The 27,981-nt window shown below is 37.6% G+C and overlaps 1 protein-coding gene across 2 annotated transcripts; it reads right to left on the bottom strand.

Moving 5' to 3' along the window:
• Window positions 1–27,470, bottom strand: LOC116660822 (actin, cytoplasmic 2-like). 2 transcript variants are annotated; one of them, XM_032471124.1, is made up of 3 exons: window positions 27,466–27,470; window positions 19,162–19,167; window positions 1–3,783 (listed from the first exon to the last, which is right to left on the bottom strand). In XM_032471124.1, the coding sequence occupies exon 3, from the start codon at window positions 3,762–3,764 to the stop codon at window positions 2,766–2,768; it is 999 nt and encodes a 332-aa protein (XP_032327015.1). In that variant the 5' UTR covers window positions 3,765–3,783; window positions 19,162–19,167; window positions 27,466–27,470; the 3' UTR covers window positions 1–2,765. The 2 variants fall into 2 exon arrangements, with proteins under 2 accessions (XP_032327015.1, XP_032327014.1); XM_032471123.1 differs by lacking the exons at window positions 19,162–19,167; window positions 27,466–27,470 and adding an exon at window positions 12,410–12,425 and having other exon boundaries at window positions 1–4,028.
• Window positions 27,471–27,981: the final 511 nt, after the last annotated feature.

Genomic DNA, 27,981 nt, shown 5'->3' with positions numbered 1-27,981 from the left:
CCAATTGTTTAGTAAAGCAGATACGCCTGAACTCACTAAAGCACAACAAACAGATTAGTTTAGTGAGAATATCTGTTTCTATGCCTTCTCTCAGTCACCACTTTTTCCTCATTCCATAGAAATCCAATTTATATTGGGTTATATAAGCCATAGATTTGGGGAAAAAATGAGTTTATTACATTTCTTAAGCAATTTCATTTGTGTTTATTCTGGCTCAGAAAGCCACATGGTAGCCAGCTAAATTACTTTCCCTGTTCATATGAAAGAATGACAGAGAGACTTAGCTTGATTAAGAAACAAAAAAAAAAAAAATAGGAAACTATTTCCCCAAATTCTTATTATTTAGATGGCAGAAACCATCTATTTCTATGCAATTACGTATTTAGATGACCCCACTAAATACATAGGCTATTTTCAAAAACGGAAAATCAGATCAGATATGGACCAGAATGGACCAGATCATTGATAATGAGAAAAACCAAAGTGGAAGCAAACGAACCTCCACCTCTCTTTGAAGCTGAATTTTCTTTTTCTATTTGTAACCCGCCTAACTCACACTTAAACTTTTCCACAGAGTGCTGTAGTTCTTCATTTAGATATACTTTGGATGTTCTGTTACGATTCGATGGAGAAGAACTCATATATTCTAATTCAGGATCCATGATTTTAGAATTACCAGCACCGCAGCTATCTGCAAGCAGCGGCTTCTGGAACCTGTTTGTATTGGTTTGGTTTTCTTATAAGTATTTCAAACAGCAGAAATATCATGACTTTTTTTTTTTTTTTTTTGAATCATGTGTTTCATCTCACTGAAGTGAGCAAGCCACAAACCCAAAATGTTTTTTGGATCACTACACTGAGGTGTGTGTGTCCCATGGCTGATTTCCAGTTACTGGTATTTTGGTTCCTATTTTGTATCGTTTGCGTATCAAACTCTTGGTCATCTTTCACTTCAAATGCAGCTACTGGGTTCCTTACTTTTTATTTTCTATATCATTATAAAAATTCTCATTTTTGGTGAAAAGCAGGTTCAGTGTCCGTTTCAGGTTCATAGTCTAATTTATTTTCATTGAAATGAAGTTTTGAAGACACCTGGCAAGTGTATTTTGGGGACTTAGGGTTGGAGTAAGATGGAAAAAATTTTTTAACACTGGGCTCTTTGTGTTCAGGAGATGCCTGGAATACTGCAGAGACAGAGGCTCCCAATGTATCTTTTCCTTCACAATCAAGTATACTATGTGTTAGATTGGAAGGTATTACCCCATTTTCCATGTTAACTCATTTGTGATGAGTTTTATATTATTTCCCCACTCTAATTTTCCTTGTTTGAGCCACATGTCCTCATAATTTTCCACCCAACACCACCCTGAATACACAGACATGTCCTCTCTATCATGTTCCTTATTCATTCCTGGTTCTTGAGGCAGTTTTTGAAGATGCAATATGGGAAGATAATTTTCTTGATTTGATTTTCAGATGTCTTTTCTGTCAGGGCACATATTTGTAAAACAAAAAGGTAATCAGGTACAGGAAAAGAAAAGTTAGGAAATTATTTAAAGTTAACAAACTTCTTAACCTAAGATTAGCTACTCACAAACTAAGAATTGAAAAGCAACTTGCCTTAGCCTAACGTAGGAGAAAAACACGAACTCACAGATCTTTGTCATTGTTTATTTCAACTAAACAATTCCTACATCTGAAATCTACCAAGAATTAATGAGGAGGTGAGTTTTAATGTTACAAAGGCTTCCTCATTAAAAAAAATGTTTCACATCAAATTCCTTAAAGAGTGAGTGCCCCCCAGTGCATGTAAAGTTTTTTTTTTAAGGATTAATAACAGAAAAATGGGCAAACTCTAAATTCCTAGGAGCCAAGATCAATTAACCTCAACCAGAAAGAGGAACGCATTCCTAAATTTTACTACAAATTATATACTATGATAGAGTTATATATCACTATGTATTGTCTACTTCCATTCAGTTATATCTAGTACCCACTAATGAGAGTGAATCAAATAATTTTTAATTATATTCACCAATTTCCTAGCCTGAAGTGAAGTAAAGTAGAAAGTTACTGTTTGTTCCCTAACAACAAAGGTCCAATCCTGAAAGGGGTGATTCTCTTAATCGGCCATTGGGTTGACTCTATGACCCCCATTCTCTCCTTGATTGTAAATTCTGAAGTCAATTACATAGAGATCACAAGACAGAAGAAATCTATCATCTTGGCATTAATGCCTGGTAATAGGAAACTGCAAATTTTGAACCACTGGAAGTGATTACACCTTCCATGAATCTAAATCAGTGGCCATTATTTCTATATTGTTCACAATTTCAACTGATTTAGTGTATGATTCAATACTTGATATACCTTTTTTATTATGTACAGAAGTTATAAAAATGGAAAAAGCAAGTATTATTCAGGAAATCTTTTAAAGTTAATTCCTAGGATGAGGTTTAACTAAAAATTATTATAGATCCTAACAATATTTTAAGTTTTATAACGAGATAAAGGCCATAAAGACTATATATATATAATTAAGTATATAAAGTCATCAGCCACTTTGTGAAACTTTCGGGATGCTCAATCCAACTGATTGCTATCACCTTCAACATTCCAATTTTTAAATCCTGAGTCAAGCACGAAGAAAAAGAAAAAAGAAAGAAAAGAAAAAGAAAAACCAAATAAAGCCATGCCAATCTCATCTTATATTGTGCCCCAAGTACAGTTTTGTCAAGAAAACAGTGGGAGGTAACTCAGTCCGCCTAGAAGCACTTGTGGTGGACGATGGAGGGGCCAGACTCATCGTACTCATCCTTGCTGATCCACATCTGCTGGGAGGTGGGCAGCGAGGCCAGGATGGAGCCGCCCATCCACACAGAGTACTGGCGCTCAGGGGGGGCGATGATCTTGACCTTCACCGTGCTGGGAGCCAGGGCATTGATCTCCTTCTGCATCCTGTCGGTGAAGCCAGGGTACATGGTGGTCCCACCAGACAGCACTATGTTGGAGAAGAAGTCCTTGCGGATGTTGATGCCACACTTCATGATGGAGTTGAAGGTAATCTCGTGGATGCCACAGGCTTCCAGGCCCAGGAAGGCGGGCTGGAAGAGAGCCTCGGGGCAGCGGAAGCGCTCGCTGCCGATGGTGATGACCTGACCGTCAGGCAGCTCGTAGCTCTTCTCCAGGGAGGAGCTGGAGGCGGCGGCGGCCATCCCCTGCTGCAAGTCCAGGGCGACGTAGCAGAGCTTCTCCTTGATGTCACGCGCGATCTCCCGCTCGGCCGTGGTGGTGAACCTGTAGCCACGCTCCGTGAGGATCTTCATGAGGAAGTCCGTGAGGTCCCGGCCAGCCATGTGCAGACTCAGTATTGCATGGGTGAGGGCGTACCCTTCATAGGTGGGCACAATGTGAGTGGCCCCATCACCAGAGCTCATCACGATGCCAGTGGTGCGGCCAGAGGCGTACAGGGGCAACACGGCATCGATGGCCAAGTACATGGCTGGGGTGTTGAAGGTCTCGAACATGATCTGGGTCATCTTCTCACGATTGGCCTTGGGGTTCAGGGGGGCCTCGGTCAGCAGGATGGGGTGCTCTTCGGGGGCCACATGCAGCTCATTGTAGAAGGTGTGGTGCCAGATCTTCTCCATGTCATCCCAGTTGGTGATGATGCCATGCTCCATGGGGTACTTGAGGGTCAGGATGCCTCTCTTGCTCTGGGCCTCATCACCCACATAGGAGTCCTTCTGGCCCATGCCCACCATGACACTCTGGTACCGGGGGTGCCCCACGATGGATGGGAAGGTGGCATGGGGTACATCGTGACCCGCAAAGCCAGCCTTGCATGTGCCAGAGCCATTGTCAACCACAAGCACAGAAACACCATCATCCATGTTGAACTGGTATTGGTGGAGCCTGGTTGGCAAAGCTGGAGCAGTGAGGGGCCTTTGCTGGTGGAGTGGATGTGGTCTCAGCTGTCACCTTAAAGTTTCTTGATCTACTCATGCAAGAAAATATATAAGACACTCCTAAGAAATAATATATATAAAGTTTTAAATACTGAAATATGATTATAAAAAAGGAAATAAATAAATTTAATTGCCACAGAATTATTAGCTATTAAAAGTCTTTTATATTTCAAAATCAGCTTAGTATTGACTGAAAACAACAATTTTAGCTTTTAGGGAACAATCGCTATTAATTTCTACTGTTCCTAAAATTACTTTGGTTTGGTATATATCATGCTGATGTTTAAAACACTTTTTGTGAAACAGATATCTTATCAAAAAAATAGCTATCCTTAAAAGAAGTGATTGCTTCCATATTGAAATAAATTCATTTGAATAACAAATTCCAATGCAACATATATCTTTGATGCCTGATAGTTATGAGGAGTGGATGTGGTTTACAGCAATTCAACCCCACCCCCTGCTTCTGGAATTCTCTGGAGTGGAAATGATCTAATCTTGCTTCACTGCAAATATACTGACATCATCAAAAAGGAGTTCGCTCAAGGTTGCTCATCAATTCCAAAAGTACCTAATTAGCCCCATTTTTTCCTCCCTCGTTCCTGTCACTGTATCCTTCCCTCTTCAAAGGTACCTCTAGATCTGTGGTCTTAATTCTTCCCCTTTTATATTCTTTTGATGGATGTTCCCCACCACTCCTTTTTCCTCTCTGCTTCATGGCAGCATCTTACACCTGTCATTTCTACTTCAACTCTTTGCCTCCCTCTGGCTATAAACATGCTCAGAAAGAAAAAACAAAATCATGCTTTTCCTCAATGCAGTTGTATCTTGAAATCTCCAGTTGCTTTTCTTCTAAGATTTCTCTAAACACAAGCCTCCCCTCTTGCTACTCTGAGTGTGGTCTGACGACCAGCAAAAATGTGTCATCTTAAATCTTGTTAGAAGTACAGAATCTTGGCCCTGCTGCTCAGAAGCCCTTCCAGTATCCCATAGTAGAATTTAAACATAGAAAAAAACCCAGCAATTTCCATAGATGTCCACTAACACACAGAATGTGTTATTTTTGTGTGCTCCATCAACAGAAGTCAATTTGTTATAATCTGTTGGCTCCTGTGGAGCACTTTCCACAGTCTCATGCCCACATATACACACAAGATTTTTTTTTATAACTAATTTTGTTTCCCAATTTCTGGCTCAGAAGCTGCTTTCTATAAAAATGAAAAAAAATAAAACAACAACCCAACTTCAGAAAATATCCTAGTCATACACTAGGTCATTCAAACAGTAAGAAAACAAATATTTACTATATCTATCAAGTCATAGGCACTATCCTGGGAGAAACTGGCCTTATAAATAAAAGACAGATTCTGCTCTACAGTCAGAGGCAGAGACACACAAAAACAAATCAGCATAGAAAAGTGTCATTCAATGGCTCTACAGCTCAAGTAAATGGATACAGTATATGGGCACTAAGGAGACAAGACTGTTGCATCTGCATAGTTCAGGGAATGCTCAGAAGACCAGGACGTGTCTTAAAAGACAGACCTAGTGCAGAGGGGGATGTGAAGGGGATTCAAGAAAGGGCAGCCTGAGCAAAATGATGAGGAGTGAAACAGAATGAGTCACATGGTAAACTAGAACCCAGTTACTGGGAATGGAATAGAGAGGTCAAATTTGCTAGATTAAGTAGAAGACATCACTTTATTAATTTAAAGTAAAGATTTCTAAAAAAAAAAAAAAAGAAGAAGAAGAAGAAAGAAAGAAAAGAAAGCAAGGAAGGAAGGAAGAAAGGAAGGAAGGAAGGAAGGACAGGAAGGAAAGAAAGAAAGAAAGAAAGAAGAAAGAAGAAGAAAGAAGAAAAAAGAAGAAAGAAGAAAGAAAGAAAGAAGAAAGAAGAAAGAAAGAAAGAAAGAAAGAAAGAAGAAAGAAAGAAAGAAAGAAGAAAGAAAGAAAGAAAGAAGAGGAAAAAAGAAAGTCCACCTCTCCCCCCTCCTCCCTCCTCCCTCCTCCCCCCCCAGTCCCGCCCTTCCCCCCCCTCCCTCCCTCCAGAAAAGAAAGGAAAGAAAGAAAGAAAGAAGAAAGAAAGAAAGAAAGAAAAGAAAAGAAAGAAACTTCCACTGGAAACTATCGCTATACAATAGCTTGTAAAAATGTATAATGGAAAATAATTTGAGTAAAAGAACTTAGAGACACTTGTTTCATTAGGTAAGTCCGGAAAATTAACAGAAGTGCCCTACAGAGTAATATGACATGTAGCACAGAATGATGGTCTTAATTACAAACTAGAAGAAAACATTTGGATAGGGAAATACAAAAGTGAGAAATTAATGTCAGAGCACCCCTCCATTTATCTTTTAGCATTACTTGATGCTTATATTTTAAGATAATAATTATAATAATTATGATAGAAAACAGTAACTCCATATGAGAAAGGAATTCTGTATCTTCCCCTTTTCCTAACTACAATGGTGATGTTGCATTTATAAAACGTAGTCATAGATACATTAATGAGAACATTTACCACGGCAAATTTCAAAAACGCATATAAATCTTATCTCCATTCATGGATAATTCAATAACATAAAGTGGCACAAAGGAATTTCAGAGGATTGAAGTATTTTCTGGATGAGAATCTTGGTCATGTTTGCGATATTTATGAAGAAAGGTGGCAAAAGAAAAAACTCTTAAATTGGAATAGATATCATATTTGAAACTACATATATCAAATTTTTTATACAAGCTTTTTTTGTTTTCAATGTAGATACTGGAGATTAAACCGCGATCTTGTGCATACTACACATGCGTTCTGCCACATACTAAGCTGTGTGCTGGGTGATGGGTAGGAAGGATGCGAAAAGCCTGAGACTTGGACAGAAAGTTTTGGAAAAGTTCCAAACACATCTTCATTTTCACTGTCAGAATTATTGTCCTCAAAGAAGGTTCTAATTCCTAAACTCATAATGACCTGTTTTCCTTCTTACTAGGGTAGATGTAAATATCAGTCATCTCAAGTCAGCACAAGAAAGTCATCCTCCAGTAACTTACTGGTTTTCCTGACCTGCTGAGCGGCATACATTTGCTTTGGCTTCAGGACAGTCTAGAGAAGTAAGTAACAGCTTTAAGAATAACAAGTATGAAGTTGAATAAAATAGAATATTCCCCATTACCCTATGATCTAATACAATGAGCACAGGTTTTGGAGTTATTCCGTTGTGGATTTCAATCCTGGTTCTGACTTTTACCAGCATACATCTTCTCCTGCGGTGAAGATTAGGAGAGACCACATCAGGAGTCACAAAATATTACTTTCCTTACACCTCATTGATTATTATACAAATACTATAGTATCCATTAGATTATTTCCTTGACTAAAATGATCTAGAACAAAAACTGAACTGTTTCAATTCAGCTCCTTTGAAGTAACAGAAATACAAACATGAGTAAATTTGAGGGGAAATGACTCCTGAATGATAGCCACACAGGTACTAAACAGAAAGCCATAAGCAAATATGCTCACAACAGAGGCAGAGTGAGATGGACTGAAAGAACAGACACTAAACAAGTGTTTTCTGCAAGGAAAAATTAGAATAGGGGTAAACAATTAAATTTTTCAAAAGTGTGTATGAAGGAAGAGAAGAAAAAATGAGACGTGACTAGTCAACTGATCAAATTGTGCTCTACACTGGAATTTGACACAATATTGTAAAATGATTATAAATCAATAAACAGTGTTTAAAAAATCAACTAATCATGTTTTATAAAATGGTTTATTCTAATCCTATTTCCAATACATACATAGATCACTGCTCAATTTTAAGACTAAATACTACACAAAGCTAAATTCAGAGCAGAAAGGTTGAAGTTCACACTAATACAAAGTTCATACTAATAAACTAAAATGAAGTCCTTGAACCAATAGAAAATCATATGATCAAAAACCTCTAGTTGCAAATGACATCAGTCACTATTCTAAAGCAAGATGAATTCTGCTACACATTGTTCTTTGTGACACCCGGTCAGAATAATTGCTTTTCTACCTAACTGATGATGTGTTCAGTCTAAATTAATCCTCCTATTAATTTAACCTTTCTGACTGTTGCTACTCTAGAGGAACACTAAGGTTTTGTTTTTTTAAAGAGAATATAAATGATTGTAACTTTCCAGTTTATCAACTGCATGTATATATGTCTGTCTTTACTAAAGATTCTACCATTTGCTCTTTGTTTTCATTTACAGGAAGTAAAAGTGTCAGGCCACATTGTGAAACAGCAAAAACTGTTAATAAATTCTAAAATTACATATTTGAAAACTGAATGTAAAAACTTGTAGCAGTATCTGAACTTAAACATATCATATCAAGTATATAAAAGTTATCCCCTTCCTCCTCAGCCCTTTGTGTTCCCACTCTTTAAAATAATCCTCCTTGACCTCTTCAAAAGGTTAACTGTGAAGTCATTCTTTAAAACTCAATTCAAACATTTACAGGTTCCAAGAATTTTGTTTCCATCACAGTGTCTACCAGGCCTTCTGTAGTTAATTTATTGCTCCAATACTCCTCTGAACACTCTCAACACGACTCCACAGAGAACCATGTAGCTACTGAATCAATTGCATTTTTAAGGAAACATGCTGGGGAGAATGATGTCATACTGTCTGCAATCTGCATAATCTATCCAACTACAGCCACGCCCAGCCTCATCAGGTTTACAGACGTTCCAATGGGAATATGATTATTTACATGTACATGTAAAGAAAAAATATTTTTAAGTAACTTATAAATTCTAATTTTAAAATCTCAATCCCATTCTTAAGAGATTATTCCATGAAGTGAAATAGATTATATATTAATATAGACTGTCTTTAAAATCTGGAGATATTTATTAAAATATACTATAAAACAGGAATTGTAAACTCAAATGCTTCCAGAGGCAAAGTAGGTGACACATGTAAGTGAAGGTCCCAGGTGAGGACAGCAAACTGGAGAACACGTGCCCCACTGAGAAGGGGTAACTTCCGTAGGGCAGACCACACAGTAGCCTGCACTCCAGGGGGACCAAATTTGATTATTTGAAGAAGTCCAAAATGCAGATTTCTGCATGAGTCTCCTAAATTTTAAATGTTGACTCAATCTGTGGAAGCAACATGAACATGTTGCTTAGCCGAGCTTAGCCTGCAGCCCACTTGTGTTTTTATATTTGTTGTGCTTCCAAGGTTGGGTATAAAGCAAATATTTGGATGTAAAACCTTTCCTTTCTTTAGTATCATATATCTAAAGGAAAAAAAACTGGGCTCCAACATGTCATAAAAACTGCTACTAAGACTCAAAAATACCCACTTTGAGAATTTTTCCAATGCCTACTAAAACTACAATCTGTATCTCAATCTCCCTTATTGTTAGTCAAATGGATAATTAGTTTATAAGACAGCTGAAAGTAAATTATTAAAACAATTCCAATCTGTTAGTAACTTCGTGGGTTTTGATGTTTAAAACTGCCATCTTCCATGGTACCTTCATATATATTGAAATACTACTCAGCCATAAGATGAGTGAATTAATGCCTTTTGCAGCAACACGGATGGACCTAGAGATTATTGTACTGAGTGAGGTAAGTTCAAAAGAGAAAGACAGATCCCACGGGATATCACTTAACGTGTGGAATCTAAAGTATGCTATCAACGAACTTATTTACAACACAGAAACCTACTCACAGATACAGAAAACAAACTGATGGTTACCAAGGGGAAAGGGGTTGGACGAGGGGTAAATTAGTTTGGGGTTAGAAAATACAAACTACTATATATATAATAGATAAACAACAAGGTCCTACTGTATAGGGTACAGATCAGTGTTCAATATCCTGTAATAAATCAAAGTGGAAAACTACGAAAAATTTATATATATATATATATATATATATATATATATATATATCTGAATCACTTTGCTGTAAACCAGAAACTAACACAACACTGTAAATCAACTATATTGCAATAAAAAAGATGCCATTTTGATTACACCACTGCTCAGTGACTCTAACAGATATATTGCAAGATTCCATCACACAGCTTTAACAAAAAGAAAGCTAATGAATTACTATTACTGGAATCAGGGAAAACCTGTTGATGTAATGACGTGGATGGTAACAAAAGTTGCAAAACCCTTAAAGGGCTCTGCTTGTTAAATCACTCACCGTAAGCACATCTCTAAGACTGAGTGCCACTCAATGATCAGTGGTTGGAAAGAAAACAGAGTTATTCTTCAAGCTAACAGGTATTGCCAATAATATTCCTTTTAACTTGTCAATCACAGAAGAAGGCCTGGATAAAATCAGGTTTATATGGTTGGAAAGGAGAGCTTGGAAGGAAGTAGCTTGTATCAGACTCCCACTATTCTAAAGATGTCTTATTTTTGAGACCTGTGGATTTACACTCATTACACGTATCCATTCAATAGTTCTCAACTAAGGGTTGTATCAAAATCTCAAGGAAATCTTTCTAAATATCCATATCCAGGCCTTACTAGGTTTATTCAATCAAAATCTTCAAGGTAGGGCCCAGGCTTGTAAATTTGTTGTAAATTCTCCCAGATGATTGTGGTTCACCAGCACAATTTCAGCTGAGAACTAGTGAAGGACGTAACAGAGCACTTAAGTTTCGTCTCTAAGCAACGTAGCTGGTTTCTCCTCTCATCGGAGGATTTGCACAAAGAAAAGTGTAAGAATTAAAAGTCAGTTAACAAAACTGCATTTCCTTGTCCTGGGTAAACAGTGATAGAACAGGGACTAGTAAATTCACAATGCAACTTGATTTCATTATGTGTGCATTCCTCACTTCCCATCAAGACATCCTAGATTTGAGAGCCAAGTGTAGACATTTATCTAAGTGGCTGCTTCTGCCGCAATAGGACAGTATGTCAGTTAATTATTGCTTCTGCTTTCTTATTTCCCACTTAATCACCACCTGTTCATGCCCAGTGTGATTCCCTCAGAGTCCTCATAAAACTGATCTCTCAGAAAGTTTACAATTCACTCTCTTTCTCCAAAATGAGAATGATTACCCCCGACAACTGAAGAGCAGCTTGCCTAAATACGGAAACAAAAAGAAAACAAAATCAAACCCAAAAAACTCTTCTTGTTAATTCCCAACTCCCAGTTTCCAAACTGGCCTGCGTATTTCAACTGCACTCTCCACAGTCTGTTTCCCTTTTCCCTCTTAAGACTTGGGCAATGACAGAGAAATCATTTTTATACAATTCATAATTTTTTTTATAAAACAGAAACTTATCCACATCAGCTAGATTTTGATTATATTGTCAAGTGTTTTTGTTTCCTTTGAGTGTTAAGACAAAGCTTATTTCCAACACAAGTTTTGTTTTCTTCTGTTTTTACACCAATCAGAAAAACTTGAGTGGGGAAAAAATATTTGAAAAAAAGTTTGCCTGCAACAAATGCAATGTTTTCACAATTATCTACCATAAATGTATAAAAGAAAGCTGTACCTTCTGATGCTGCTTTAGCAATATAATTATTTAAAGTAAAATCTTAGACAATTAAGTTCTTTCCTAGTATTTTCACTCAGGGAATGGCCAAGCCTCCAATACATATAATTGCACCTACTGTGTCAGTGGAAGGAGTTCCTGGTGGGGCTGCAGGCAGCAGGAGGTGATGGATGTTCCAGAGCCAAAGTAGGAGGATTCATTTTACCGTCACCTGCTTCCCATATATAGCCACTGCCCCACTAAGGAGCTACACCTGGCTGAGCCTGGATGCCCTCAAGGTGTACATGGCGGCCAGGTGGCCATCAGCATGAGGTCACTACCCTCAGGCCTTCATCTTCTGTGGGCTCTGAAACTACCACCCACCCCCAGGCACTTCCTAGTGGGGAGGCATTCCTTCCAGGGTAGAAGAGGGGCTGGGAGACAGAGCTCTGTCCTTTCTGTGGGTACCACCTTTCTCTAGCCCCTGGCCTTGGCTTTGGAGTTGTATCCATGGTAACAGGACCTGATGTGTTATTTTTCATTATATGTACTTTTAGATATAAAGCACCTGTAGCTAAAACAAGAACCTGTATTTCAAATATTTTGTAAATAAATCTAGCGGAGCTATACCCTGTTTCTCGCTTCAATATTGGCATTGTAGGAAAGCAGCTTTGCTGCAAATGTAATATTTGCAGATAAGGCAGCGTAGCGGAGAGTGGCTTTGCCATGGACGCCCACGAGGTTTGGGTCGGCACCACATTTTAGCAGAATCATCGCACACTCTGCTTCTTTGCTCTGCATGGCCTGTCAGTATCATGCCAAGAAACAGACTGTAAGTGCTAGGAATTCCAAGTCAACATTCCGCAAGGCCCATCAGTTTATTATACTTAAAACAGATCAAATCATTTCTATTCTAAGTCGTTACATTGAATCCACCTTGCATGGATGGCTGGCTGCCACACACCTTCAGCGCTGCCCTGTTCTCACCGTCATGGAGGCTCAGCTGGCATATCTTCTCTATCAGGAGAGTCGCCACTCATGAATGGCCAAATCGGGGGCAGCCCTACAAATGTGAGAGTACTTTTTAGGAAATTCGAGTGTACTGTTTCAAACATACCATTACTCGTGTAATTGGAAACACTCAATAGCATGCTATTCCTACCCCTTTCAAATAAATACTTAGTTTTCTTACGGAGAAAGCACAATATTTATGAGCTTTTATTGCTCACGTTAACGGAAGAATAACCTGTTTGAATACAAATAGCGTGACCTTGACATTCAGCTCAACTCGATTCTGACTTTTAGTTTAACTGTCACTTCTTAGCTGTCACTTAGCATTTCAGTGCCTCACTTTCCTCATCAACAAAACAGGGGTGGAGTCAAAGTTATCTCACAGGACAACACTGTAATGCTTAAATGAAAATTTATGCAAACTGTTTACAACAGTTTCTTGCAAAATAACAGCCCAATTATTGTTAGATAATACAATTATGGCCCTTACTACTATTTAACAAGTATAATATTTCAATTAAGTAAAATGATAGAATACCTATTTTGCTGATTTAAGGATTGGAGAGAACACCATACTTCAATCATTCTAATATACTCATTTTCTCACATTTTAACATCTCTGACACGGGAAGGCAATTTAAAATTCATAACATCTTACAACCATGTTTGGTAGGATTTTTGTTTGTTTCTCATTTTTCCCATTGGTCAAATTATTGTAATATCTTTTTGTCTCCAGTTGCATTTTTATTGCTGTCGAAGTATACTTGATGAATAACATTATTAGAGAGATCACAGGTGTGCAATACGGTGATTCACAATTTTTGAAAATTATATTCCATTTATAGTTATTATAAAATATGAGCTATATTCCCCATGTTGTACCATATATCCTGGTACCTTATTTATATTTTAATATTTTATACCTCAGTCCCCTCCCCTTTCCATCTTTCCACTGTTAACCACTAGTTCGTTCTCAGTATGTGTGAGTTGGCAGCATTTTTTAAAAAATTTCTTATTGGGGCATAAAATAATGGGCTATCATACAATCCATGGTGCCTTACAGTATGTGCAATAGTGATCTATATCATAGTTCTTGTCACATGGGTGGCATTTAAGTAACTTTTAATTCTTAAAATCTTTATAGGTAATATTGTAAATCAACTAGATTTCAGTTTGAAAAATCATAACATAAAAGCATTGCAGGGAAAGAGACCTAAAATAACAAAACAAGAATTTTTGAAAATGTAATTCTTACTCTAATTCTCAAGAGACTTGAATCAAGAAAATTCAGGGTTCAACGGAATCAAGATGGCTCCTTTTATTCAATATTTAGATTTATACATTGTATGAAAGCAGAATGTCCAATGATGAATATTAATATTTAATTTTATTTTAAATGTTCAAAAGGGTAGGCAAAGGTTATCTTTTACAATTTCCAACTTTCAGACATATTTTTGTTTGGAAGAAGGGAGGAAAAGCTTAAACTGAAATTAAGTCTTAAGACTTCAGTTTTAAAATTCTCTTCTTGCTCAGAGTGGTCAATATGGAGTTTTTAAAGTTCAAGGTATTCTGAGAGATGATGGGTCCTGTGTAGAATAGATTTACCACATGGTATTCAGGTAACAGATGATGAATAAATGGATTGAAAGAATGAATAAATACATTGCAGGGTTAAATCATTTTAAAGAAATCTTTTACCAAGTAGAGTTATACTTTTGTAATAGTATTAAACAATTTACGTTTGCTATTTTTTACTTTATTTTCATAAGGATAGACCTAAAATTTATAAACTTTTGCAATAGTAATAATCATTTACATTTACTATATTTTTATTTCCATAAGAATGTAAGGTAAAATGATTAATCTATAGTCATTTACATTTGATACATAATAAAGCTACATATAATCCAAAACATGTGGATATAATTAAATATATACCTAGTAAAATCTATAAGCAGAAATAAAAAGATTCCCTTCTTTTTTTCTTTTTCTTTTTTTCTTTTTTTTTTTTTTCTTCCTTTACTTCTGAAGAGGCTAAAAGTTTTCCAAACTTACCAATCATCAAACAAATTAAAGAAAATGACAAAGTGACAAGTTATTTTTATCACTGTGCAAAACTCCTATTCTTGACCTTTCCCAGTATTTCATTAAAAGTAAATATTTTCTAGAATTTTTATACATGTTCATTGTAAAAATCACACATTTTTTTAAAAGGAAAATCTTCACATATAATGCAAATGCCCGGAAATAAATTTTTATCACATTTGTGTATTTAATTTTGGCTAAGACCATAGTCTTCTTATTTTTGTATATAATAAAATTGATTTTTTCTTTGTTTCAATGATCTTCAAAAGGACATCTTTGCAGGTCAACATGCATCTATTATCTATGCCACCTTCAATGGTAAAATATTCCTCCATACTGAATGCACTGCAATTGATTTATAAAATCCTTTATGTGAGTTTGTATTTATATACATTGCTATTTTAAGTAGTCGTGAGAAAAACAAATTGTATGTTATATACCTTTAATATAGCTCTAATTATTTATCTCTAATCAGTATAAAGAACATTCATGTGTAAAGGAAATGTACATTTTTAATGTGGTACTAATCAGCAAATTACCTCTTTGAAAACTCAGAAGCAACTTAAACTTGAATCAGCAGTATAAACACCACTGCTTTTCATCTTCACACACAGCCGTGTAAGTACCACTGTTCTGCACCTTCCCAAATTTTGTGAAGGGAAAATGGTATTTCATTTCTCCTTTAAATTCTTTTTCTGTCCAGAGATACCAAATATTTCTCCCTATGTCCATTGGGCATTTATAGGTATGAAAAAAAAAGTACTTTGCCCAATTTCAAATTAGAGGGGTTTTTTGTTTATTGATTAAAAAACTTGCCAGTAAAAATGAAAAATTCTTATCTCTGTTACAAATACATTGTAAATATTTTAAAACTACATTTTCTTTTATTTTGTTAATCTTATTTTCTCATCTATAGGTTTAAATTTCTTTATGTTGTTAAATCAAATTCCAGAATTCTTGCTTCTGAAGTCCTTCTTAGGGATGTCTTTGCCAGCATAAAAATGTATGAATAGAAATTTATGTTTTCTTCTGTAAATTTTTCTCACTTTGTAGGTTTAAAATTTTATTCTATACAACTGAAACTTATTCTAGTGAGATAAAAATCTAGCTACTTTTCTCTAAAGAGATTATTTCTCCACCATTTATGAATAACTTAGCTTTTCCTTATATGAAATTTCATCAGTAACAAGTTCTAAAATTTTACATACACTTGGGTGTCTGTGTATTTTCTGTTCCACTTATTTATCTGTTCTTTTCAGTTGTTAGTAAATGAATAATTTGTGGAAATTTACAGCACATTTTGATGTCTAGAAGGGCAAACTTTGTCTACTACACAAAAATTTGAATTTCGTCACAAGAATTTAAAACAGCATGTATAACTCAAAATTTTTAACACCATGATTTTTTTTTTGCTTTATGTAATATTGAATAAATATGGGAAGACCACACATTTTAAGAAAATGAGTCCACTATTCAAGAACACAGGCATCTCCCCACTTCAAAGTTGTCCTCTAAAGTCCTTCAGTAAAGAACATATGTACACATGTGTACACTGATATAAAATGGAGATTAAATTTTATCTGAAGAATTTTTATCCCAGAGGCTGACCTATCATGGGAATTACTTTTCTCATTACACCCTTTCCTATATATAAAAGTGTACATTCAAAATAAGATGCTGTTTTATATTTATGTTTAATTTGGTTTCTATGATTACTGATATGCAGTTAAATCACTTCAAAACTGTCAGTACAGTGTTCTCTAAGTGGAATTATGAGTGGGTCCAAAACAAGTTAAAACTTTAGCTGCCTATAAAGTCTGCTGGGTGCCAGACTACAAGTTAGTTTCCATGAGCCTCAGGGAGAGAACTGACAGGTAGACCTGGCTCCTGTCTCCTCCTGGATCCACCCCAACCCAGTCTGCCACCCCTGTAATCTGTTCAATTTATCTCTTTCATCCAGGCCATTTTTTTTCTTAGCAAGAGAATCTGCTGTACCCTTGCTATCAAAGGATAAAATCAGTTCACAAATTAACCATGGGTACCAGACATTTTGCATTCTTACCTGAGAGAGGTAAGAGGAACAGTGGTTCAACTTCATCATCGTGCTCAAGACATTTGCTCTTCGATTCTGTGATAATTTAATGCACTGGGATTTTGATATTCTCACTACCTTACAGGACATCAAACTGACCCATTCTGTGGGAGAGTTTATGCTGGTGGTACTAGGTGCATAGAAAATAGAAGATAGTTAGAAAATCCTGGTAAATAATTATTTTCCCAGTTATAACTTATGTCAACCCTCTTAAAAACAGAGCAGCATTATCCATTGAAAGATATATTTTCCCCAAAGTTAAACAAAAATTCAAAATATCACCATGGCATTATATACAATTTACAAAATAAAATGTTACCAATAAAATCAGTTCTAACACTTACCAACAGCTTTGGTCATTAAATGAAATATGCGATTCAGGTTAGTGAGATACACGGTAACAGTTCAATTTTCGAAAAGGTGTATTTTTTACAAAACCTAACTAACAGAGACATTCTTTTCATACTCCTTAAGTTGCTCTAACAATTTTCTTCTAATATTATATGAGAAGATTTGAGGATATTGTATGACACTAAGAAGCAGCATGGACTTAAGAATCTTAAAACCTAACAAAGACAAAAAAAAATCACACAGGATCTGTGTGTGCAGGTAAACACTTGCCCACCTGTCAACTCCCCAAACCAGAAAAAAAGCTCACATTAAGTTTTGATAATTTTGAAATCAGCTTTCTTTGTGCTGTAACAGTACAAAATATTATCTTTCATCCAAATTAAAAATATAAAAAATGATGGACTTTTTGATCAAGTTAACACTGCAAACATGAGACTCTGCCTGGCGGGTCCTGTGCTCCGTCTACACAGGAACGTTCTGCACCAGGACTTGCTTGCTTGATTCACTAATTTCTTACCATCATCCAGTCATTTCACATTTCTTGTTATGGTTGATCTTGGTTTCTTTTTCGATAATGATTATTTCCAAATAATATAAAAACAGAAACTCTCCTTTCTGCCTCCTGGAAATCCTTTAGCAAACACCTTCTCCAATCCTCTACATTTTGCCACTTCTTCGTCCATCTTCTCCCACCTCTGCCTCTTTAATCACCTAGATCAGAATTTCTAGATGAATTATTCAGACATTACTGACATCTCAAGTTTAAAAATAGCTGGTCTTTAACATGCTTCAAGACTGAGAATGGAGGCGATATGTTGATCAAAGATAAAATACATCTTGTGTGGAATCAATCTAGAATACCTGAATTTCATAGGATGCAGTTCTTAAATTTATCATGTTATCCATTTAATTGATTCTTTTTTGTGAAAGATACTGTTAGCCTGGTACACAATCCTACATTTCATATTATCTTCTAAGAAAGCAGCCAGATTTTTCTTAAAAAGAATACATTTCATCTTCTTTATTGTTATAGTCACTGGGATGTTTTCAAAGATGAGAAAGTCACATAATCATCTTACTCTCTATGGCATCATTTAACCTTTTCAATAGAATCAGATCTATCTACTCCAGTGCTCTGCCTGGTGGGGGAATTAGGATAAATTGACTGAATACCTACGATTCTTTCATTCACTGAATTTATTAGCTGACGTCCTATAAAGCACTCCATTTGGCCTTAGAGATACAATTGTTCAAGATTTCTTCCTCAAACTCAACAGCGGGCAGGAGAAGGCTACCATAGAAACAATAAATTAGAGAGGAGCGTCTTACAAACATACAAATTCAATGTTCTGGAGAAAGAAAAATCCATTGGACATATCAAAGAGCTGTAGAGGAAGACTAAGAAGTTATCAGTGTATGTAATAAGACAATATAGAGAGAAGCTAAAAGGAACAAGGACATGAAATCTTAGAGTTGGCCAATATAAAAGGGACAGCAAAGACTGAAAATCCCACAAGGTAATTCCTGAATTTTAATGTAATCATAGAAATGTCATCAACAGAATAAAAGGGGAAGGAAGGGCTGTACTCAACTGAAAGCAGCCATCAGAAAAATTTTGTCTTGTCCCGCTGTTAACAATAATGTATATAGATTATTCTACTAAATCCCTGGATTAATAATGTTGCTATTAACAGTATTAAATTGATAACAAGTATGGAATTATAATAGGACTAAATTGCATAGGAATTTTAAGGGAAAAGGATTCTAAGCCACAATAGATTAAAATCAAAAATCATATTAAAAATACAAAGACAAGAGAAGCTTTGTTAAAATAAAGCTATTCACACACATATCCGGTACATTATTATGGTGGAATTTACACAAATATTTCAGATTTTGAAAAAATCTTCTAAATGGAATTCTATCACTCAAAAATATGTTCAAACAAAAATCTGTTCATATATGCAATTAATATTTTTGACCGATGAGCTATAATTAGAAGGCAAAATCATCTCGCAGTACCCTTTTAAATATCCAGTAGTTCTTCTCCAAATCCAGGTTGAAAAATGTTACTCTCAAGGAAAAAAAAAAAGTGCGGGGTTGCTTTAACTCACAAAGAACTGAAACAGAACATCCAGCCCATGCAAGTATGAAAAGGCCAAGTCAGAGGTACTCAGCGAGGCCTTGCTGCTGGCTGGCCACTTGCAGGAGGGGTGGAAGGCAGGATGGCCCTCTTCCTCCTTCCTGCCTAACCCCATCCTTCCTCCCTCAGCTGGCTAATTATGGTTCTGGCCCTGCCAGGATCAAAGCTGCAGGGGACGGGAGAGCTTCTAAGTGACTGATGCTCCTGGGAGCTGGTCTTGAGCAGCCCACTCCTGGCAATAATTGGAAAGCAGACTCTCTCAGGGGCATTTCTATGCTCACAGCTGTTCTCACCCGCAACTCCCCTGACCTAAGTGAATACAGTCCGTTCTGTTGGCCTTTCTTTTTCCTTGGCTCTTAAGGAATCCAGAAACCTACTTCAGATTAGCCTCTTCTGAAGTCTGTTCACACCTCTAAGTGGCCCCTGTGGATGGTGCCTATGTTACATCCCCAGAGAGGCTCACTTTCTGTCTTCCATGTTTGCACTACATCTGGTCCTGCAGAAGCACTCAGTCATTGACAAAGATGTTCATTGTGCAAAACAGTCTCAACACACCAGCAGGTCTCCCTTCCTGAGATGAAGTAACTTACCAGCTCTCTCAGATTCCGGGTTCCCTGGGCGTGAGTGACACACCTGCTCTCAGAAATGCAGGGGATTCATATAAGCTCTCCAAACTGGGTTCTATGTCCTCTCCCTCTCACCATCCCTTTTTGGCAGCCAGCTCTGTAGTCCCTTTTTTTTTTTTTAATGAAATGCATTCTTAAATTCACAACTTATTAGCCACTCATTATATTCCCATATAGAAGCACTGGTATAGAATTAAGTTAAATTTGTTTTAAAAGTGGGAGGTGAGGTGAGTGAGTGGGATCACATTCTCACCTAAAAGAATAGGGATTTATGTGACTGAACGTGGGTTGAGGAGAATTTGCATAGAAACAACATCCTCAGTTCAATCTATCAACTCTAAATTTATGTCCATGACTAGCTATTACTTTCTTAATCCATAGATCAAGTCTAAATTCCAGCACATTTTATTAAAATATTACATGCTTACATTAAGAAACATGCTTATAAACAGCCAGATTATAATAACTCAGTATTTACTTTAAAATGAATATGAACAAATAACAAAATATTACTAAAAATAAAACATGTATCAAATATCAAAAGTCATCAAATTAATAGACAGAAGCTCCTTGTAAAACTCTGGCATTCAGGTAGCTTTGAATGCTTAGCTTGGAAAGTTTACAAGTCCTCTCCAAGTCCATTCTCATTAAACTGATTTGGTTGGAGTGTAATTCCAAGGAAGTTGGTTAAATTCACTTTCTTCATGATGAGGTGAGGAGGTTGAGAAATCATCTCCACTTTTAAAAAATGTGGCTATAAATTTGGATAAACTTAAAGAAAAAAATCACTTCGGCACTCTAACTGAAGATCTGCAACAAACTAAAGTGCTTATTCATGAAAGCCCCTGATGTTCAGGCAATAGAAGTGAGAGACTTTGGGTCTATCCCCTGCCAGGGCTGAGGGGACAGCAGCTCAACCAGGGGGACAGCAGACCCTGGGCACAAAGCTTGCTGCCACCACCAGGAGGGGCTCATCTGACTTGATGCTTGGGAAGGTAAACTGGTGAGCTCAGGGGTTGGCACACAGGGTTCACTGAGGTTGCACTCATGTTTGGGGCAGACAATAGGGCAGCTAAGTATTTCTCTGGAAGTTCTGGGTGGTAAGACAGTATCTGGGCTTGCTAAGCACTCTATATTCTCCAGATTTACAGGTATGCAGAGAAGAAACTGAAACGGGTTCAAGCCATCCACATCTCCATGGCTGCCAAAGCCAGCATGTATACACATGGAGATGGACAGAAGCACACTAGAAAGCAAACACCACTGCACATTTGGAAACGATCTGAACTGTAGATGTACTTGCTGGCCCACAGAGATGCATCGACAGAGTGACGGCCTGACTGATAGGGTTTGAGCCCAACCTCTGCCCAATCTTTGGCTAAATGCTCAGCTACACAGTTGCAGCAGCAACTGTTAGGAAGCAAGTTTGAACATTCAAAAAATGAGCAGTGACATCAGTGGTTGCACGCTGTAGTAGAGACAGACTTCACAGATTTACTGGTGGCAAGTTACTTTAAAAAAAAAAAAGAACAAATCTCTGGATTAAAATTCAATATTAGTATTGCTACATTCTTTCAAATTCAACAAGACTACAAACAAAGAGTGAAGAAAGTGTACTATGACTGAGAAAGAAAAGGGCTCAATAAAACCAGTTATCTCCAGATGCTGGAGTTAGACATGACCTAAAAGCATCTACTATGAACACACTGAAAGAAGTAATGGAAATCATGTTTAAAGAATTATCGACAGCTGTGATGAAAATAATGCAAACCACAAGGAATCTCGACAGAGAGATACAAAGTATATGAAAGAACCAAATGGGAACTTGGAGCTGAAGAATGCAGTATCTGAAATGAAAACATCCGTTGAAAGAAGAAGAAAGAAATCAGTGAACTTGAAGAAAAATCAACAGAATTGTAACCAATCTGAAGAGGGAGGAAACCAACAAAGACTCAGAGACCAGATCAATGCCAATTATACCAACACATGTAAAAAGAGAACCCCAGAAGGAGATGAGAAAGGGCAAAAAATATATATTTGAAGGAACAATTGCAAAAAATGTTCTCAAATCTGATTTAAAAACATTAATCTACAGACCCAAGCATCTCAAAAAATCCCAAGTAGGAAATACTCAAGGAGACCCACACTTATACACATCTTAGCCAAACTATTAAAGACAAGGCTAAGAAAAAAGTCTTGAAAGCTGCAAGTGAAAAAGAACATATCAGAAAGGAGATCAAAATAATCATTAACAACTGACTTCTCACCAAAAATAATAGCAGTCAGTGGTCTGTGAGATGACAAAGTCAAAGTGAATAAAGAATAAAATGTTAAACATATATTCGATATCCAGTGAAAACATTCCTTAATAAAAGAGGTAAAGAAGGCAATTTGCATATAAAAACTGAGGACTTTAAGATTACATAGAGTAGGAGATTTTTTTTTAACATTTTTTATTGACTTATAATCATTTTACAATGTTGTGTCAAATTCCAGTATACAGCACAATTTTTCAGTTATACATGAACATGTATATATTCATTGTCACATTTTTTTCTCTGTGAGCTACCACAAGATCTTGTGTATATTTTCCTGTGCTATACAGTATAATCTTGCTTATCTTTTCTACAATTCTTAAATCCCATCTATCCCTTCCCACCCTCTGCCCCCTTGGCAACCACAAGTTTGTATTCTATGTCTATGAGTCTAATTCTGTTTTGTATTTATGCTATTTTTGTTTTTGTTTTTAGATTCCACATATGAGCTATCTCATATGGTATTTTTCTTTCTCCCTCTGGCTTACTTCACTTAGAATGACATTCTCCAGGAGCATCCATGTTGCTGCAAATGGCGTTATGTTGTCGGTTTTTATGGCTGAGTAGTATTCCATTGTATAAATATACCACCTCTTCTTTACCCAGTCATCCATTGATGGACATTTAGGCTGTTTCCATGTCTTGGCTGTAGAGCAGTAGTTATTTTACTGTGTTGTGCATTGTTGTAACATGTACAGATGTAACATGACAATAACTTCACAAAGAGAAGACAAGGAGATATAATGGAACAAAGCGATTTTTTCCAGAAATAAATGTGTATTACATAGACATAGACTGTGATGAGGAATAGTGAGATGCATACTGTCGTCCCTTGAGCAATTGCTAACGTAACACAGAAGGAGGGACACAGGGATCTCTTTACATATGAGAATAATAGAAAATAAACAGCAAAATGGCAGATATAAAACAATGATATCATCATCACATATGAATGAACTAAATACCATAGTCAAATGAGAGAGACTGTGTTGAGTTCTGCAGGAACTGAGAATAAAATATTAACCATATATTCTATGGGCAGTGAAAATATTCTCTTAAAAAAGGTGGAGGATGGGAACTAATTTCTGAGGTCCCAGGCTGGCTGGAACCTAAGGAATGATGATACATACAGACCTTTTCTGACCTCATGACTTCAATCAACTAAAGCTTTGATTCTGTTAAACTCTGCCTCAATTCTTTGCTGAATTTGCATCTACTCAAACCCCTTCATGGATATGCATGTACCCTTAGCTTAAGCCTTCCCCAGTTTTGCTCTTCAGGGGGACACTGCTTTGGGAAAGATACCGTATTTTCCGTACTTGCTACAAAAAAATAATTATTCCTTCTCTGGCTAAAAAAAAAATAAAATAAAATAAATAAAGAAAAGAAAAGAGAAAGGAAATAACAGAGATTGTCAGACTAGATTAAAAAAGAAAAAATAACAGACATAAAAACCAAGATCCGTGTGATAAAGGACTTGTTTTTTCTTCTGAACATATGATCTCTTATCACACATAAGACAGCAACCCAAAGGGGGACTTGAATGGACATTTCTCCAAGGAAAGTAAACTAATGGCCAACAGCCTCACAGAGGATGGTCAAAATCACTAGTCTAGGGAAACATAAATTAAATCCACGATGAAATCCTACTTCATATTCTGTAGTAGAATAACTGTGTCAAAAAGACAAGACTGTAAGCAGCACTGTGCAAGATATGGAGAAACTGGAACTCTCCATACGTTGGTAGTTGGAAGATAAATTTATATAGTTCTTTTCAAGAGTTCATCAGGTTCTTAAAAGGTTAAACAAACTCACCACATCATGCAGCAATTTCTAGAAGTCTGCACAAGAGAAATGAAAACAAATTCCACGCAGACACATGTATGCACACATACATACATAAACACAAAGGGGGAAGTGAGGGATGGTAGGCACTAAAAATCTGGAACAAATTATAACATTGGTAAATTTGACTCAATGAATATGGGAGTGCCTTCTATTATGCTTGTAATGTTTCTCTAAGGTTGAAAATACATCAAAAATTTTAATTACCTACCCCCGAAAAGGGCAAGAATATCATGTATAAGCTGTGTCTATCAACCTCAATGAAGACCATTTGCTGCTTCAAATTTACCAGAAAACTAATAATTTTAATAAAACCATTTCAAGAATATCATTTTGTTATTCAACCAATACAGTGTCCTCTAAAATAATTTTTTCTGGGTTAAAAAAGGTCATCCATAAATCCCATAAGAACATTTTCATATTCAGGAAATCTGAATGAAAAATTAACAGAACTTTCCATTTTTAACACAGAAGTTCACTCTGAATGGGGCTAAGATTTTGGCTTTATTTCAGTTTCAATACCAAGCATCATTACATAGTCATTCAGAATTTGAGTTGTGTCATTTGTTTATATAACAAAATACTGCTTCTCTGAAATGAACTTTATTTTCAGAGTGATAGTAATTAAAATAAAACATGAAAATGCAAGCTGCATTTTCAAAAGGTTACAATCATTTAAATTCTGATTGCATCTCTTGGTTCATAATTCTCTTTTAGATTTTAAAAAACCTTAATATATGCTCAATCTGGAGTATAATTCAGTGCGTATTAAGGATGTGTCCACTGATGTATGTAGAAATATGATTTACCAACAGCCAAAAAGCATCATCTTTATAAAAGATAAATGGTACTATCTAGAAATAAAGACAATCCTTCAAGAATTTTACTTTGCTAAGTAAAAGTACTTCCCAGAAGCTAAAGGCACAATTTCTTTTCACATCTAGCATTGTAACCAACCATAAAATCAATACTTATTTTCAACTTAATAACTGACTTGACATTTCTCCAACAATTCTCAAAAAAAAATCTGTTTTCAATCCTGATAGTTCTTTATTTTCTTTAAAAAATTTGCTATTTGCAGTCAGTGTCCATCATGAGAGTAATCAATATTAATTAAATGTGACAAACATTGACAAAGTGTCTCACTGTTTGTTGACTGATACCAAGTCAAGAATGGAAGGAAAGCATTACAAAATAAGACTGGTGCAGTGCTACTTAATTCTTGCAATAAAACTAGCAATGTATCCACTTCAAGAGCTATCATCTCACTTCCTATTTATTATGACAAAAACAAATTGAATCTCCTTGGCATCCAATGTCTCAGCCACATGTTCAGCTGGATTCTGCTTTGATTCCAGCCTGGCATTCTGGGTTACCTCTTGGACGGGCCTGCCTACACTACGCCATGACTCATTGTAAGTGAGAATTTTGATACATCGCTTGTTCTTGCCAAGACCCTCTCCACCAGGGTTGGGGGAAGAGTCTGTTCCATAGCCACCTGGAGATCCAATATACATGCCTTTAAAAATGAACATATTCAGATATTTGGATTGAGAACATTCCAGCCAAGGGAATTAGAGCAGTGTAGCAGAAGGAGGCCCAGCTTTGGAGGTTGGTGGAGCAAACCACTGAATGTCTAGGCAGCCTTTTCCTCCTTGCCTGCTCTGCTCATTGTGAGATGGGGCACCCCCTCCTGGCTTTTGGGGTAGTTGTGAGGAATAAAGCTGATAATGACCACAATGACGGGGGCTACCACTTCCTGAGCCGTCACTGAGTGCCAGGCTTCTGTAACAGACCAGAGAAGACAGAGAGCACAGCCCAGGCCTCGCTCCATTTCCTCAAGACCTGAGTTCTCTTCTGCTAATAAACAGTCAGATGGACCATCAGGGAAGGAGACCAGATGAGACCTCACCTCAAGGATGCAAGACAGAGGACCACCTAGCCCAGGGCAAGCACTAGTGCCAGCCAGGGGTGCTGGTACTGGTCCCACTACAGCAGCCTGTGCCCTGGGGAACGTTGCCAGGCTGAAGGGGAGGGACAGGAGTCTCTGCAGAGAGTCTCACCCGAGGCTGGCATGAACAATGGATGAAGGCAGGGAAGCAAGCCACACACAACCTGGCCTCACCTCTGAGTCATGAATGAGCATCCTCTGGAGATGCTGCTGGGCCCTGCCCACCTGGACCAGCACGGTCTTCTCTGGAAAAGTTAGGGGGAGGCAGCTGTGAACTTTCAATATGAAGTCTCCTCTGGGGGTCAGAGGCGGTGATTATTTGGCAGTTCCCAGCACCTGCAGGAGGCGGTCACTGCCTCTGAGTCAGTGACGAGGAGTAACTCCCTCACTGCACATGGCGCCCAATTCGCACTGCACTTAGCACCTCCAGGTAAACCTGGCCCTTGTTCCATATCCCCAAGGCCTCCTGCATATCACCCCAGCTTTTCCCCCAGGAGCATGACGTAGTTTTAAAAAGCACTCGACCAGGAATGTGGGGACCTGAATTATTTTTTTAAGCAGTAACAACCTCTGTGACTTTGAGTGTGTCACGTACCTCCATGTTCCTACCTACCATGACCTCTGAGGTTGTGAATATCAAACAAGAAAGGAAAGCAGCCCCCAAACTAGGCAGCATTCCAGAAAGTTCTAAGATGGTCAAGGATACCATCATAGCCTTCTTAAATCACAGGAGATAAGGGGCACCCCCAAACCTGAGAAAACCTAAGCCACCACAATCAAACAGTTTCCACAGGAAAGACTTGCTGGGGACACTGAGAAAAACCTCATCCTGGGCAGAAATCATGGCTGGGTTTTCCAACTTCCTGTCTGGAGTTTCCATTTAGGAGGCAGGCTGCTGTTGGCACCTGGCTAAGCCAGCCTGCAAGTTCCACATGAGGTATCGCCAATGGAGCACAGACAGAGGGTGGTTCCATGCAGATCAGGGGTCTCCACTGTCCCCAAAGTGATGATCACACTGGTAGGGATTGGCCACAGGCCTCTCCTCCCTGTTTCCTCTTTTATCGGCAGAGGGGACAGAGCTGCCAGATGTTAGATTGATATATATGTTACAGCCATTGTGCAAACTTTTTGGAAATCATGCATGTGTTCATTTTATCCACCTCAGAATGTACTGCAGGAGATAGAAGGGAATGGAGGCGTGGGGAAGAAAGGGCTTCATGGCCTGGTAGGAACACAGTTTACTGGGAGGCAGATGGCACCTGAAGACTGAGGGATCTCTGATTATGAGTGACACTGGAGCCAAGAGCTTAGGTCACTGTCAGGAAGGCTCCAGCTGAAATCTAACCCCAGGCCAACAGGGCGCACTCATCTTTCTAGGAGGATGGAAGGAGTGGGTGAAATTTTGAAGAAGAGGTCTGCTTTTTTCCCAATGATAGGATCTCCATACTGAATTCCAAAAAAGGAATCATGAGGGTGTTTAATGAGCATTTCCCCCACAGCCCAGAGAAGACTCACATCCTGCTCACTTCCTCTCCATCTGGAGGCCCATCCTTCAAGAATGCACTCTCCCCGGCTTATGCAATGGTAGGAACCAACTTTACGCAGAGCAAGACCCCACTTCTCTCAGGGACACGGGAAGTAAGCTGGGCTGACTCAGTGCATCAGAGCAGAAGTGGGTGGGAGGAGGGGGCTGGAGCAACACAGCTTCTTAGAGAGTCAGTCCCAACCATCCCCTGCCCTTCCTGGAAACTTCCTGGAACTCAAATCAAAGGTAGGAGATAAAAGGAGAGTGTGGAGGCATAGGAGGAAAAGATAGAAGAATATTCACATTAAGGAGAGAAATGATATTTACTGGACTTTTACTGTAAGTGTCTTTAGTGCATTGACACTTTAACTCCTAAAAGCCCTGCGAAGTGAGCGCTATTATTATCCTATTTTGTTAGATGAGAAAACGGATTCCACAGCTAGTGCTGCAAGTCACCTTTATACCAGGTGTTTGGGAAATGCCTCCAAGAGTTAAGAAGCCAAGGAGAACAGTGCAGCATGTCTGGGAAAGGCCATTCCAAGGGGCACAACAGGAGCATGGTGTCCTGTCATCCAGAGTGACTGAGAGCACA

The sequence above is a fragment of the Camelus ferus genome, chromosome 31, assembly GCF_009834535.1.
Source record: "Camelus ferus isolate YT-003-E chromosome 31, BCGSAC_Cfer_1.0, whole genome shotgun sequence".
In the NCBI taxonomy this organism is placed as follows: Eukaryota; Metazoa; Chordata; class Mammalia; order Artiodactyla; family Camelidae; genus Camelus; species Camelus ferus.
Note: the sequence above shows the minus strand (reverse complement) of the source record. Positions and strands in the feature narration are given on the sequence as shown.

What these genes read in the sequence shown, in the direction of transcription:
- LOC116660822 (XM_032471123.1), bottom strand. Translation starts at nt 3,893, where the DNA reads ATGGATGATGGTGTTTCTGTGCTTGTGGTTGACAATGGCTCTGGCACA.